This window comes from Simochromis diagramma, unplaced genomic scaffold (assembly GCF_900408965.1).
Source record: "Simochromis diagramma unplaced genomic scaffold, fSimDia1.1 OVJJ01000602.1, whole genome shotgun sequence".
Taxonomy (NCBI): Eukaryota; Metazoa; Chordata; class Actinopteri; order Cichliformes; family Cichlidae; genus Simochromis; species Simochromis diagramma.
The window spans coordinates 2,644,219-2,657,657 of record NW_024387040.1 but is presented as its reverse complement, the minus strand read 5'-3'; the positions used below and the strand labels follow the sequence as shown (position 1 = coordinate 2,657,657).

General features: G+C 40.7%; 1 protein-coding gene across 3 annotated transcripts in view; it reads left to right on the top strand.

Annotated features, from left to right (window-relative positions):
- LOC120741314 (myosin VIIA and Rab interacting protein) overlaps positions 1–13,439 on the top strand; it is a 128,346-nt gene that overhangs the window by 99,830 nt on the left and 15,077 nt on the right. For all 3 annotated transcript variants that reach the window (XM_040044115.1, XM_040044116.1, XM_040044114.1), the window contains exons 4-6: positions 21–157; positions 11,349–11,429; positions 13,339–13,436. In XM_040044115.1, the coding sequence (XP_039900049.1) occupies positions 21–157; positions 11,349–11,429; positions 13,339–13,436 (316 nt within the window). The remainder of the gene's footprint in view (positions 1–20; positions 158–11,348; positions 11,430–13,338; positions 13,437–13,439) is intronic.

Sequence of the window (13,439 nt, the reverse complement as noted above, 5' to 3'; positions counted from 1 at the left end):
GTTTCCTTTCGCTCCTACAGGATTTTGAAGACGCAGTCGCTCGAATGGTATTACAATAATGTGAAGAGTCGCTTCAAGAGGTTTGGCAGCGCCAAGGTTTTGAAGACTCTGTACAGAAAGCACATCATCGAGAGAGGAACGTTCTCTGATCTCCCAGGTAAGTACATTCCTGCATATTATGATGCTTTTTTTTATTGCCATATTTTTTTTTTAACCCTGTGATTTTTCCCTTCGGCATCATTTTGATTTTAGATACAATCCTTCTTTGGCAGCGTCCGCATCTCGCTGTGATTAAAGCAGTTTGCTGGAAAGATGATCAAAAAAATTGAGATTCTTGGTTTTGGCCAGACATTAAGAGTAAACGCAGCCAAGCTCACTTGATTGCTCATTAGTCCGCGTTGTTAAATGGTCACTCGCTTTGTTTCACGCGTTTTTGCCGTCTCGTGTAATGAGTTGCCTAATTGTTCTGTCATCGGTAACAAAGGTTTTGTCACACACATGCACGTCTTCAGCTCAAGCGAAACTCGCCGCTACGCATCCTTTGGCTCTTCTTTAGTTGTTTTGAGAAATCTAGTCTCTCAAATGACTCTCTTGGTTTTGTTGAAAATACTTCTGCACCTATGAACTGGCCTTTCGTGCAAGTGGGTGAGTCACTGCTGCTGCTGCTGGTGCTCACGAGTGTTGGAGTTGGTAATGGTCATGGTTAAGCTACCCCCCGGAAATGTCCTGCCACTTAATCTCAGGCTCAGGTCACTTTGCTTCTTGTATATACCAAAACATTTTTATTTTTTTTCTCCCAGCCTTCCTCTGCTTCACGTAACATTGTTTTGACCAGGCTGCACCATGATCGGGCTGCACCCTGTGGCTGACAACAAGGCATTATTTCATATCCTGGTACATGGGATTAAATGGAGGAAAAGAACACAGAGGGGATAAATCAGGTCAGAGTTGAGGCACGATTAGATGAGCTGAGATGTTTAGGGAATACATCAAGTTTATTTTGTCTGGAATTTCTAAAGTGATTTGCGAGGCACAATGAATATCACAGCCAGAAGGAATTATATCTGCAACTATGTAACGCACACAGTAGAGGACTTTAGCTATAGTACTACAGCCTGCAATGCAACTTACATTAATTATTACTGTGGCGTTATTGTTGTTTCCTTTTAATGGGATTGGCCAAATTCTGCATGACAAAGATCTAAAAGTATGATGTCCAGAGCAACGATTGCATGTCTAATGTCTATATGTCTAATAACATGGTGACAATTCAGTTTAGCAACTATATGGTGTTATTAAAAGCAATAAAATGCTGGTTTTTAAAGCTTGATCGCACAGCTTTGATGGGACTGTTTTGTTTTTACATCCGCACTCTGTGCATCAATCTTATTCTTAAAAAAAACAAAACTAAGTATGCAGTTACTCAGTGGCTTCCACGCATGTTTGACATTTTGCAGTTCATTTCTATCATTTTCACAGTAGGGTGTCCTTCTGGGAGAAGTACAAAGCTTTCATGGTTTTTATTTTTTTGGTTGTTGTGACTGTAGCTTTTATTTTGGTATGTGAGTGGACAAAATGATCATCCTTGTAAACCTCTAGTTGTTTGATTTCCTCTCCACTTCTCTCCCCTGTAATCATCGATCCTCCTCCCCATTCTGCTTGCACTGGGTCCTCTCCTCTCCTCCATCTGGGGAGGAGGAGGAGGAGGGATTATGTGACTCTGCTCATGGTCTTCCAGCTTGCCTGAACCAACCAGTAGATTACACCGCTTCCAATTCTCAAATACCCACTCACACCCACTCCCAGTAACTGGCTAACGGACTGCCCATATGATATGGATATGCTGTGACGTGTGCAGGCCATTCAGGTTCTGTGTGTGTGTCTGGATATTAGTGGCTTGTACAGGAGAGCTGTGGATGTCCTCACTGTCAGAGGTTATATTTCATTTTTGTGTTTGTATTAAATATATTATCTTGTGTTCTGTCAAACTAACTCAAAAGATATTTTAAAAAATGATCAAAAGACAGAGCTAAAGCTGAGAAAAGTAAGGGCTTTGACTTTAAGAAAATTGCTCCTAAAACCTCCTTTTTGGCTGCTAATGTCAAGTGTTTTGACAAGTTTATAAGGGAAACAGATTAACACGATTTACATCAGAACTGCTGAGCTTCAACAGAATAATAAGATCAGCAAGTAAATCAGCAATAGATTGCGGTGGGTGGTGGTGGGGGGATCAATTATAAAGATGTTGCTCATTAACAAGCCGATGTTGCACCATCTCATTTGGTCTGTTTTGCTTCGAGAAAAATAAGTTTTTGTTATGTAGCCCAGAAACTCCACCAGAATGTTAATAATCTCTTTTCTTCATGCATACAGAAAAGCGGCTTCATAAACCATCCCCGGCTATATGTGAAATATAGTCTGCTTTCATAGAAAAGAATGTTAAATATTTCATCACCGAGGGGCCACTGAAAGTGAAATCCGTTCCACACGAGTGTGAAATGTCAGCTGCCATGACGGCCGGTGGGAGTGATGTGACTGTTCTACATCTATCGTGTTTCCAAAGAGAGAGTGCGACCTTCTCTTTGAGGACAAAGAGAAGGTCACGCAAGGAACAGAACATGCTCTTTGTGCTTTCACGTCCACGTTTTCCTGTTGAAGGCAGCGATGCTCCTTTGTGGCAATAGTCTGTGTGTGCACGGAAGGATACGAGTGCTGCTCTGCGTGATCAGTGTGGCGCCTGGGGACTTTTTCGCATTAAGAATGGATGAAGTGTTGGTGACCACGTTCTCTGAAGACGAGCAAATCGCATATCAGTGACAACAGATAGAAGACTTAAAGGGAATCATCCATCCGTCTATTCTCTTTGCTTTTCTCAGAACTGATCCAAGTGTCTGATTAAGTGGATCGGCAGATGCAAAGCACTAATCTGGATGTGTGTTAAATTAGTAATTAATGCTTTTGATGGGGAATATAGCATCAAATAAAAGGAAATGTGTGCAGCGGTTGTTTTTAATTGTGCATTAGTCTCTCTTAAACATTTTAGTATTAAACTCTTGCAGCGAATAAGAGCCTACATGTCAGCAAACTGAGGCTATTAGATGTGACAGAAAACAGCAGAGATATGGTATAGTGTCATGGCAAGAGGCTAGAGGGGAAAGCACTTCTTTCTCTTATGCACACAGAGCACATGACAGAGTATGAATCCATTTAAATTTTAATACTGATATGAAATATCAAGAATCAGTTCCAAGCTGGCATCAACGCAGGAGTACAAAACTGCTGACGCCAAGGTTGGAAACACTAACAACAGTGTGGGAGGGGGCCCACAGATTCTGTCTTCGGTCATTTTCTTCCCACTGAAATGACCTGAACTGCGGTGCTACGTAATCATTGATTCTCAAACCTGTCGAAACAACACTGGCCACTTCCATGATGGGATAAGAGGATTCCTGTGTTCTGGATCTATCTGGCTGGGGCCTTTCTGTCTGCACAGGCACCTTCATCAATTCAGTTAAGTTCAATTCAGTTTTATTTATGTAGTACCAGCAGGAATAGCCACTTCAAGGTGCTTGATATTGTAAGGTAAAGACCCTACAGTAATACAGAGAAAACGGCAACATTTAAACAATGCCCTTTGAGCAATCACTTGGTGACAGTGGGAAGGAAAAGGAAGGAAGGAAATCTCCGATAGGCTCAGGGAGGGGCCTGTCAGATGATCTGCTGTAACTGGTTGGTGGTGATGTGAGGACGTCAGGACAAAAGACACACTGCAGAAGACAGCCAAAGATGAATAATAAGTAAAGATTAAATGGAGAGTAGTGTGTGAAGAGCAAATGACCATCATCAGTCCCTGACATCATTGTCCAGCGGCACAGCCCTGATGTGATGTTATTGAGCTTTACGTGCTGGTAATCAACTTTTTTGTAGCTGGAGCACGGCTAGGTGTTTGGTTATACATAATAAAGGTGTCTGTCATCTAAATTGTGGCATCTTGCTAGTACCTTGTCAAACATAGTTATTCAAACTTCTAAATTAGTTTAGTGTAAGCCACTTGTCTGCTTTGCAGCTTAGGAAATTAAAACGCTTGTATCTGATGGTGTCAGTAGGTTCTTCCTGTCGAGTTGCTGTTGAGCAGTCGAACAGGTGTGCTTAAAAAAGTGGCTGCCTACTTTAAATAAATATTGTTCCATGTTCATGTCTTTTGCGAAAGCTGTGCTTCTTTCTAAAATCTATTTCTGTTCCACTGTGGTAAACTGGTTTAAGTGCAGTAGCCAATGTTGGATATTGGCCATTGGCAATTTTTTTTATGACAGATTAGCTTTGGATTAAATATCTCCATCACAATGTAATGTTTATAGATATCTCCCTGCCTCTCCAGTCTCATTTTATGGTATAACATCATAAAATTTGCCATGAAACGCAGCGCAGTGAGTTGGTTATAAAAGATCAAGAGCAGGAATGGTGAATTTTTTTTCTGACACTTAAATCTCATTCATTTCAAATGGAGGATTACTGATGTCCTACTTTTCTCCTGCCTTTTGTGTTCGCTGTCACATCCCTTCAATTGCTCGGGAGGCTTACCTATCGAGGAAGGTAACAGTGACTTGAGAAATCCTCCGGCATCGTATCACCTTCAGTTCTCAGTAGTGAGAAAGTTGAGGGAGAGAGGAGCAGGCGTGTGAGTAAACCTGATGTAACTCCAAATGTTTGATGTGTAGCTGCAAACATTTGTGCAAATCTTTCTCTTCTGAGTCTCTTTTCTTTTCTTTTTCTCATTCTTTTGAATGTGATGCATATTGCAAAACTGGATTCACACAATTCACATGTGGTGATAAAAAGCTTCAGCGCAGCTACAATAATACAGAATGTGTTTCCATGCAAACAGCAGATTGCTTTCAAATACAATGCTTTACATTGGCTCAGCTTTTATTTTATGTGCTCATGAGGCAACTTCTTTTAAATGCTGCTGAACGAGGTCTGGTCTGATCCTTTTCTGTCCACTGACTGATTTAAAGTCTCAACCTTCAGCACCGAACTGCTATGCAGTAGGTTACATGTAGCTTATCTAGTGAGTCACTGACAGGACAATGTGAACAGTGACCTTGAGTCTGTCTTCGTGCTGTTCTGCTAAAATAGTGCAGAAGAAGAGAAATGTAGTAACAAAACCCAAGGGTCTCCTGGATCATTTTTATATATTTTTTTTTATTTTTAAGAGATTTGTCCTCATTTGAGACCTTGTTTTGCACCTTTTATGATAAAGCTATTCCACCAGACAGTCATGGAAATCATTTATTGGCATTTGTGGGATCTTTTCTTTTGATTGGCTGGGCTCTTTGAGCTGAAAGCTTGGTGACTCTTAGTACAGTGCTCTGTATGTGTGCAAAGATGAGGGCAAAATGTTAACCGGGAGCCTAGAGCTACTGACGTTTAAAGCAAACAACTACAAGGCTTGGACTTTTAGTGGTGTCAACAAGTCAACTGCATCTGCTGGCATTCATTTAGATGCAGTATGTGTGTGTGTTGATGCACTGAAAGGTCTGATCTTTAGCCCCTGGATTTAATACCACCTTGTATTATTTCTAGTAGTTTTTCTACATCCCACTCCTCTTTTCAACTACTCCTACACTAATGTCTAACCTCTTAAGATTTTCTGCCATATTTTATCTTTTTCTTTCATGCACTGCTTTGTGTGGGATTAATGTTTTCTTCTTCTCCCAAATGAGCATTTTCGCTGACTCGGGGCTGCATTCTTGAGTCATTAAACAGCATTGTTCGTGACCTGTTTCCTGCATTAGAAAGATTAGTCCAATCGGCTGCTTGCTTCAAGTCATCAAGTCAGTCCTTTTAAGTAATTGCGGTCTGCAGGTGGCTTTGGTTGCTTTTCAGAAGTGAAAAAAAAAATTGAAAGCTGCAGTTAATTAGTGGAAACATTTTTCTCCTTCATTTTACTGCTCGCCGCCATCATTTGAACTTTAAAGGCCGTGTTTGCCCCGATACTAATTAATTTCTCATCACGCATGAACCCACACGCTTCCCGGTGCTAGAAGCCCCACCTGGATGAAGTTATTTCATCAAACACCCTACATCGTGTGTCTTACATTTCATGATAGATTTAAATGACTTTGACACAATCTCAAATAAGGAAATAAGTAAAATGCCAAATTCTCACAGATAAATAAACGTTACTTTTCTTCACTACCTAGGCTTTCATGATGTGAACAGACACTCTGTCAGTTAAGCCATTGTTCTGAGGACTTTGTTTATGAGACTGTATGTGCTGCCAGATGCTGCATAGTAATTGAAAGGAAACGGCCCAGACTCTCCTCCTCCTGCTGCCGCTGCTGCTGGCACTTCAGGAATGCTCTAAGTGGAGCTTTATTGGCTCATTTATTCATGCACCCTCACTCTCTTTTGTTTCCTCTGTCTTTCCACATAGTCTGTTTTATGACACTCTATTTATTTCAATCAACATAACCCAAATTGTTTATGAGAGCATGCAGTTCTGCTTGCTTTTGTATTCAATATTTTTATTCCAACACAGCAAAGAATTTGGATTTCTGCTGCACGCAGTGGCCTATTAAACCATATTATTCAATATCCATACACGGTTTTGTTCTTGTAAGACAATGCATGAACTAGATTAAGTTCTTCATCTAATTGTAATGCCTTAAAATTTAATAAAATCTGACTCTACACTGCTTCTGTCATATATATGGAGCATTAAAGAGGTTGGAGATTGAAGCACTCTAGAAGGACAAGGAGGTTCTTAAGCAATATGCTAGCTACATCCATCAGCTTGTTAAGGTTGTAGGCATAGACGTTCTTTGGGCGAAATCCAGAAATCAGTGTGTTCACAGTGGTGTATGCCTTAGCAAATATATTATTTACTATTTTTGCAATCTTACTTTAGTGCGTTTGCTCATAAATCAGTCATAAATCGCTATCAGCGTTGTAGCACGGTAACATTTTCAGTCAGCAGTCTCCGGGGGCAACATACTTTGCATATTTAAACGTCATCAGCAGGGTCGCCAACTCACACTGTTCACATGGGACTCTTGCTCTGAGCCTCTGGCTTATTCTCACACTGCCATTGACAACACTCAGCAAATGTTGCCTCATTTGGTTGTATTAATTCAGCCTTTGGAGCTGAAGATGTATGATGCACACTGCAGCCTCTCAGACAGTGTTTCTGTGTGGACTCTGTATCCTCCTTCATGTGTCAACATCTGTTTCCACAAACACACCAAAGCTATTAATTATACAGTAAACTGCTCTCAACTGGTCAGTTAGAAAAGTCAATAACGATGCTAGTTCTGTCTGTGCAGCTGTAATTTGAAGCGCCTGTGTAGTTAACTGGTTACACATACTGTGGAGTTATACTACTACATACTAGCCTATGTAGTGTATTGTATTTATCCATTATACACTATATGGACAAAAGCATTGGAACACACCTCTTAATCTTTGCATTTCAGTCCCTAGCTGTTTAGTGTGCCTTCACAAACATGTATAAAAGAATTAGCAGAAAGTAGCAGCCTGGATGCAGGACTCAGCAGAAAGAGGTGAACTTAACTTTGTTGCTGGCAAAAGACCATGAAAACAAGAAACTATCATTTTAATTTATAACTATAATAGGGCGATGTAGGAACTGATTGACAGACTGACAACAAGCTGAACTGACTGACAGACTGAACATCACAAACACAAGACAAGGGACTATCAAAATAAAACAGGAAGTAACACACACATACTGAGAACCAGACTATGACACGCGCACTTGGCAAAACAGGGATATTGACAGCCAGAGAGACATGGGAACACGAATGGGGAGACAGGAAAGGTTCACAAAAGGAAAATGAACTAGAATGTAGACAGGCTACAAACAGAGGATGTAATACATGACCAAGGAATTCTACTACGACAGTAAGGAACCAAATTCAAAGAAAAAACCTTCCGGGCTAAAAGTCAGATAACATAATAACCAATACAGAAGCATAAAGACAGATATAAGATACAAAACAAATATACAGACATACTGTATGATCATTATAAGTATGATGATGATGATGATGATGATAATAGTGTATCTGACTTCTAATCTGCATCACTTTTTTTTTGGTATTGTGCTCTCCAGTTCAGCTAAATTGGGTGAAAAATTTTACACTTCTTCCATATGGGAAGGTTACTTGGGGAAATACCTTACACCACATGACTCATTTTTCAGCAGTGCCCACACCTGCTTATTCATACTTATTATGCAGGTATGTAGAGATTTGTGAATGAGTGAACAAAACAGTGATTTCAGACGTAGCCCATATTTTAGTGTCTCATAGCACAAAATGAGAATAAAACACCTCCAAGGATTTAAAAAGGATTTTAAGTGACAAACGTGCATCGTTGTTTTTCATTATGTCAGAGGTCAGCACATTGATTTACATCCATTTCCTGGAGATTTACTCCAACCCTAAAAATAACTACTAGTAAAGCTAACCTTAGCCTAAATCTCAGCTTTCCCCAAACATTTAAACAACCTTCAAATATAAAGATTTTCAGTATGAGGTTGATTTGTCCCCTTAAGGAAACGTAATGATGGATATCAGTGTCATTCTGAGCAAACTAATGACTCTGTTGTGTCCTATTACCCAGTAGCCACAAAGCTGCTTTGGACATGTGACTCACTGATGAGCGGAAGAATGGAAAATAAAACAATGGTGTGGTAAACCCTCTTTGGCGGTCACTGTCATTATACAAATGCTGCAAAGCTTAGTGATATGAATAATTTCACAACATCTAATTATTTTTGGCATCAAAAATATCAGAAGCAATGATGTTCTTTATTTAAAACGGACATCCAGGTATATTTTTTATTTAGAAATTGTCCAGCTAATTGTGCCTTTCATTTAAAATTTTTTGTTTTGTTTTCACGGCTGTTTTCGACCTAATTCCAAGCCGCAGCAGGCGACTCTTTCCGTGAAATGAGCTTTGAAAAATTAATGTAGGTTAAAAATCAAGCATTCACTACCCAGCCAATCACTGTTTGCTGAAAACATTCCCAACTTTGCTGGTGAGCAGAGTAGAGCATTACAAATGGAGTAAGACAGATATATTGTTCAACGGTCGGTGAGGGGAATGTTAAATAAGCAACTGTTTGCCAACACATTTGCCGTATTCACTTTATTATGCGATAAGTCAATTTTGTGTTTGCAGCTCGTCGCGAGCGGAGGCACTTTTTGTTAAATTTGTAAAGTGCTCGTCGGTGATGAATATACGCTGAATAAACGACAGCGTGCTCCAGGCTGCTTCCATTAAGGTTAAGAAAGATTTTCATCCTCTGTGTCGACGTGCAGTTCCACCCACTTTCCTACCAGTCGGTGTGTGTCTGTGTGATTCTTGTGAGGCATGTCACTTTCTGTGACAGCGGTCTTTTCTGTGTCTACATTGTCCTGAGCAGCTGCAGGTAATTTCCCCCACCTATTGTCCCCTTCCACACTGTCAGAAACTATAATTCAGCTCTAACCAAGCGAGAACAGTACCACTCTGTTGGACTCCGTGTGAGTCAAGGTGAGACAACTTTGGAGGAGGAAAGGAGGTGTGGAGCATGTAATAGTTTGGGGACTTGTTATACCTTACTGCAACTGGGAGAACTGGGCTTACAGGTGGACATGCACGAGGCAGCGCAAAATCTATGACAACTCCTCAAAGTAGAGTGAGGCCAACGCGACTTTAAAGCCGTGCGTAGAGGCACGTTCAACATTGTTTTTTCTGGGGGTCAGAAAGAAGTAATATAGCAGTTTAGAGGCTTTCGGGCTCTGCACTATAATGTTGCAGAGCTTTGACAAACAGTAGTTCATCTTGCTGTAGAGTTGGACTAGTACAGCACGGCTGACAGCTGGCTCTGTTACTGCTGCTCTCATGGGGGAATGGAGAAAATGCTGTTTCTGTAATTTTGATGGATTTGGGGTTTTTTTTTTGTTTACTTGGCTTCCTTTTTTCATCCGTAGGACCCATTAAACCTGGGCTGAAAGGCTTTTATAAGACGTATTGCTGCTCCTTGCAAAATGTACATATTCAGGGGAGATATCCACCTTTCATCCAATAGAAACACTGGAGTGTGAAAGAGTGATGGCTCTGTAATGGTTTGCCTGTTTTCTTGGCAGTGTTGCAGTTAGCTGTGGCAGAGATGAGTGGCAGACTTGCACCAAACCATCGGGCACATTCTGCTGCTTCTGTGTATTTAGTCAGTGACAGCAGCCCGTCCAACAGGAGCAGCATCGGGGCTAGATTAACGGCAGAAGCTATAGGAGACGGGCCAAGAGTGGGAATCATGGAATTTAGTTTTGCTTGTGGGTTTTGTTAGCAGCAGGGGCTGAAATGTTGGGACAAAGCCTAGGCTTTGAGTAGAAGTTTGGTTTTTGTTTTGGCTCCGGGTGCTAAGTGGAAACAAGCTGAAGTGAAAACCAAAGACGGAAAAAGAGCCAGGATTCATGTTTGAGAAGGACTTATATCAGAGGCTAAGTTGGAAATTCACCCAGAGAGCTCTCTGGTCTCATCTGACAGTTTGTTTTCTTAAAATCTGCATGTCCACGTGCTCCCTTTTCATTTTTTTAACAGCTAGATTGATGTGAAAGGCCACAATAAATGGGAACCACAGGGGAGATATCTAACAGGAGTTAATGGGCCACTAAGGGAATATTTGGTTTTGAAGGCGGGCACATAGTAACTACTACTCCTTCTCTGGGGTTTCACAGCTCTTTAAGTAGACCTGTCAAATTTCCATCTTGAGTTACAGGAACGTCCCTTTTGCTGTAACTCTAGATTTTAGGAATTTGCTCAAAAAAGATAACTGCACAAATATAGCACAGACTCACAAGAGAGTTGGCCTGAATTAGACACAAAACACACACAGGAAAAACAACACACCACTGCACTGTGATGCTTAAGAGAAAATGTCCTTGGTGAGCAAAAACATGTCATTTGTTTGAAAGGCAAAGGGAATTATCAGATGAATTGTCATTTTCTTTCAACTGTCATCTTATTTTTGTTTATTTCTTTTTCTTTTTCTTTTAAACATCACAATTGGGAAATGGCGCCGAGTCGAAGAAGCGAAACAATACAAATTGACAAGATGACAAAAGTGCAGTTGGGAATCCAGTTGACGAGAGTAGAAAAAGAGGTCTTGGTGACATTGGCAGTGTAACCTACTTTTAACGTGGTGACAGAACAAAAAAAAAAAGCATGCGGCGATTATATTTTCTGGAATGATACACGCAGGATATTTGAAGTTCTGTGACAGGCTGTGTTTGAAAGCTTTTATCTGAAGGCTTCGTTTCACGGCCTCTGTGTTTCAGAAAGCAGCGTTCACGAGGGAAGCAACGACAACGATGGCAGCGTCTGCGGCAGTGACTCCGCCTTCTACAAGCAGAGCGAAGGTGAGGGATGCGGTGATGGGAGGGCGGCGTTTTGTGGCACTGCAGATGAGTAATTCCAGCCACAGGTAGAATCAGCATGCTTGTGCTTTTCTATATCTCCTGGATGCAAATGCAAATAAACCTCCTTTCATGCAAAAGTGCACATAAATAAAATTCCCGCCCTGTGCTCACCACAGACAGCAGATTTTCTTGTGGATGCTTATTATATTTACACGTACGCTTTCATAAATGGATAAATATGCTAACAAGATATGCGGCTGACAATAAACAAACCCAATTTTGTTTGTTTACTGGTAATTATCTGCTGTGTGCAGTGATCAAGATCTGCCATTTAGATAATGTCAACTTCTAAAAGGCCCACGCAGAAAAAAAAATACCATATGCTTAATGTGTGTATGTGTGTATTTGTGTTTATAGGTGTGTCAGAAATGCCAACAAAACTGCGCTCTTTTATGATGATTTAAAGCAAGGGTAAAATAATCGTAGTATGAGTCAAATTGAGGGTCGTTGTACACATTAAATAAAATCGTTTGAAAGGATGTTTGTATTTCAGCATCCTAGCAACATCAGCACTAAGCAGGCACTAAATAGGAACTAGAAGGAGAAAGAGCGTATTTCTCCCATATTACCTTGCCTTCAATGGATCCCTGTTAAATCTAGTATTTTGAATAATATCTTGAATAATCAGTCCCCATCTTATCTTTTAGACCTCATAGTATCATATCACCACAATAGAGCACTTCATTCTCAGACTGCTAGTTTACTTGTGGCTCCTGGGGTATTTAAATGTAGAATGGGAGGCAGAATCGACAGCTTTCAGGACTCTCTTCTGTGGAACCAGCTCCCAGTTTGGATTTGGGAGACAGACTGTGTTTAGGATTAAGCTTAAAACTTCCTTTTTGATAAAGGAGATGGAACTATATCAGGTGACCCTGAAAACCTACCTTAATTATGCACCAATGGTCTCAGGCTGCTCCCATTAAACACTTAGCATTTCTTCTTCACTCACTCTTTTTCACTCTTTTTTTGTGTTTCTACACCACTGTGTTTAACCATTAGCTATTATAATTACATTTGGGACAGAAGGCACCCTTCCACAGTCCCTTCCCTTGTGCCCAACAGGTCACAGCAGACGGCGCCAGTTTCTTCTTGTTAAAAGGAGTTTTTCCTTCCCACTGTTGCCAACCAATTAGTCGTAGAGGGTTGTCCGATTGCTGGGGTTTTCTCTGTATTAATGCAGGGTCTTTACCTTACAATAGAAAGCACCTGTCTAATTTCAATGGCATGACTGCTGCAATAGTTAGAAACTAAAATTTGTGCAAAAAGCTCAAATAAGGTAATTTAGGGCTCTAGGAAACTATGAATGTCTGTAGGAAATTTCAGGAAATATTCATTTAAATGCGCCAAATGGACCAAAATATTAGGCCACTCCTCTAAATCTTTGGATTCAGGTCTTTTCAGTCCCATTGCCGCTGATTTATAAAATCAAGCACTAGCCATGCAGTGCGCCTTTACAAACGTTTGAAAAATTTGGCCGTTTAAAGACTGAATTTGAGAGTGGTTTGTGTAAAGTTAATTAAGCGGTGTCTATGTCTCTCTGTGCAGAGTGCTGATGGACTTAATAAAAGTCTCTGACGCTTTGCTTACTCAATAACAGCATAGAACCGAATCTCCATTGGCATTAACATCAGCACAAAAGCTGGGCACCGGGAGCTTTGTGGCATGGGTTTCAAGTCGATACTGTAGGTATAACGTGTATGTGGCCCATTACTTTTCTCTATGTAGTCTAGTTCATTCTGGAGCGAAGCAGTGGATCACTATCACCATCCACAGGTGAGGGAAGGTTAAGGGAACTGTGTATACATGTATGCATGCATTTATTCTTGTGTGCGCTGTGTTGTGTTATCAGGGCACAGTATGGCAGAGACACTCACAGTCGCCCTGCGTGTTGCTGAGGAGGCTATAGAGGAGGCCATTGCTAAGGCAGAGGAGTTCAGTGACAGCTTGGTA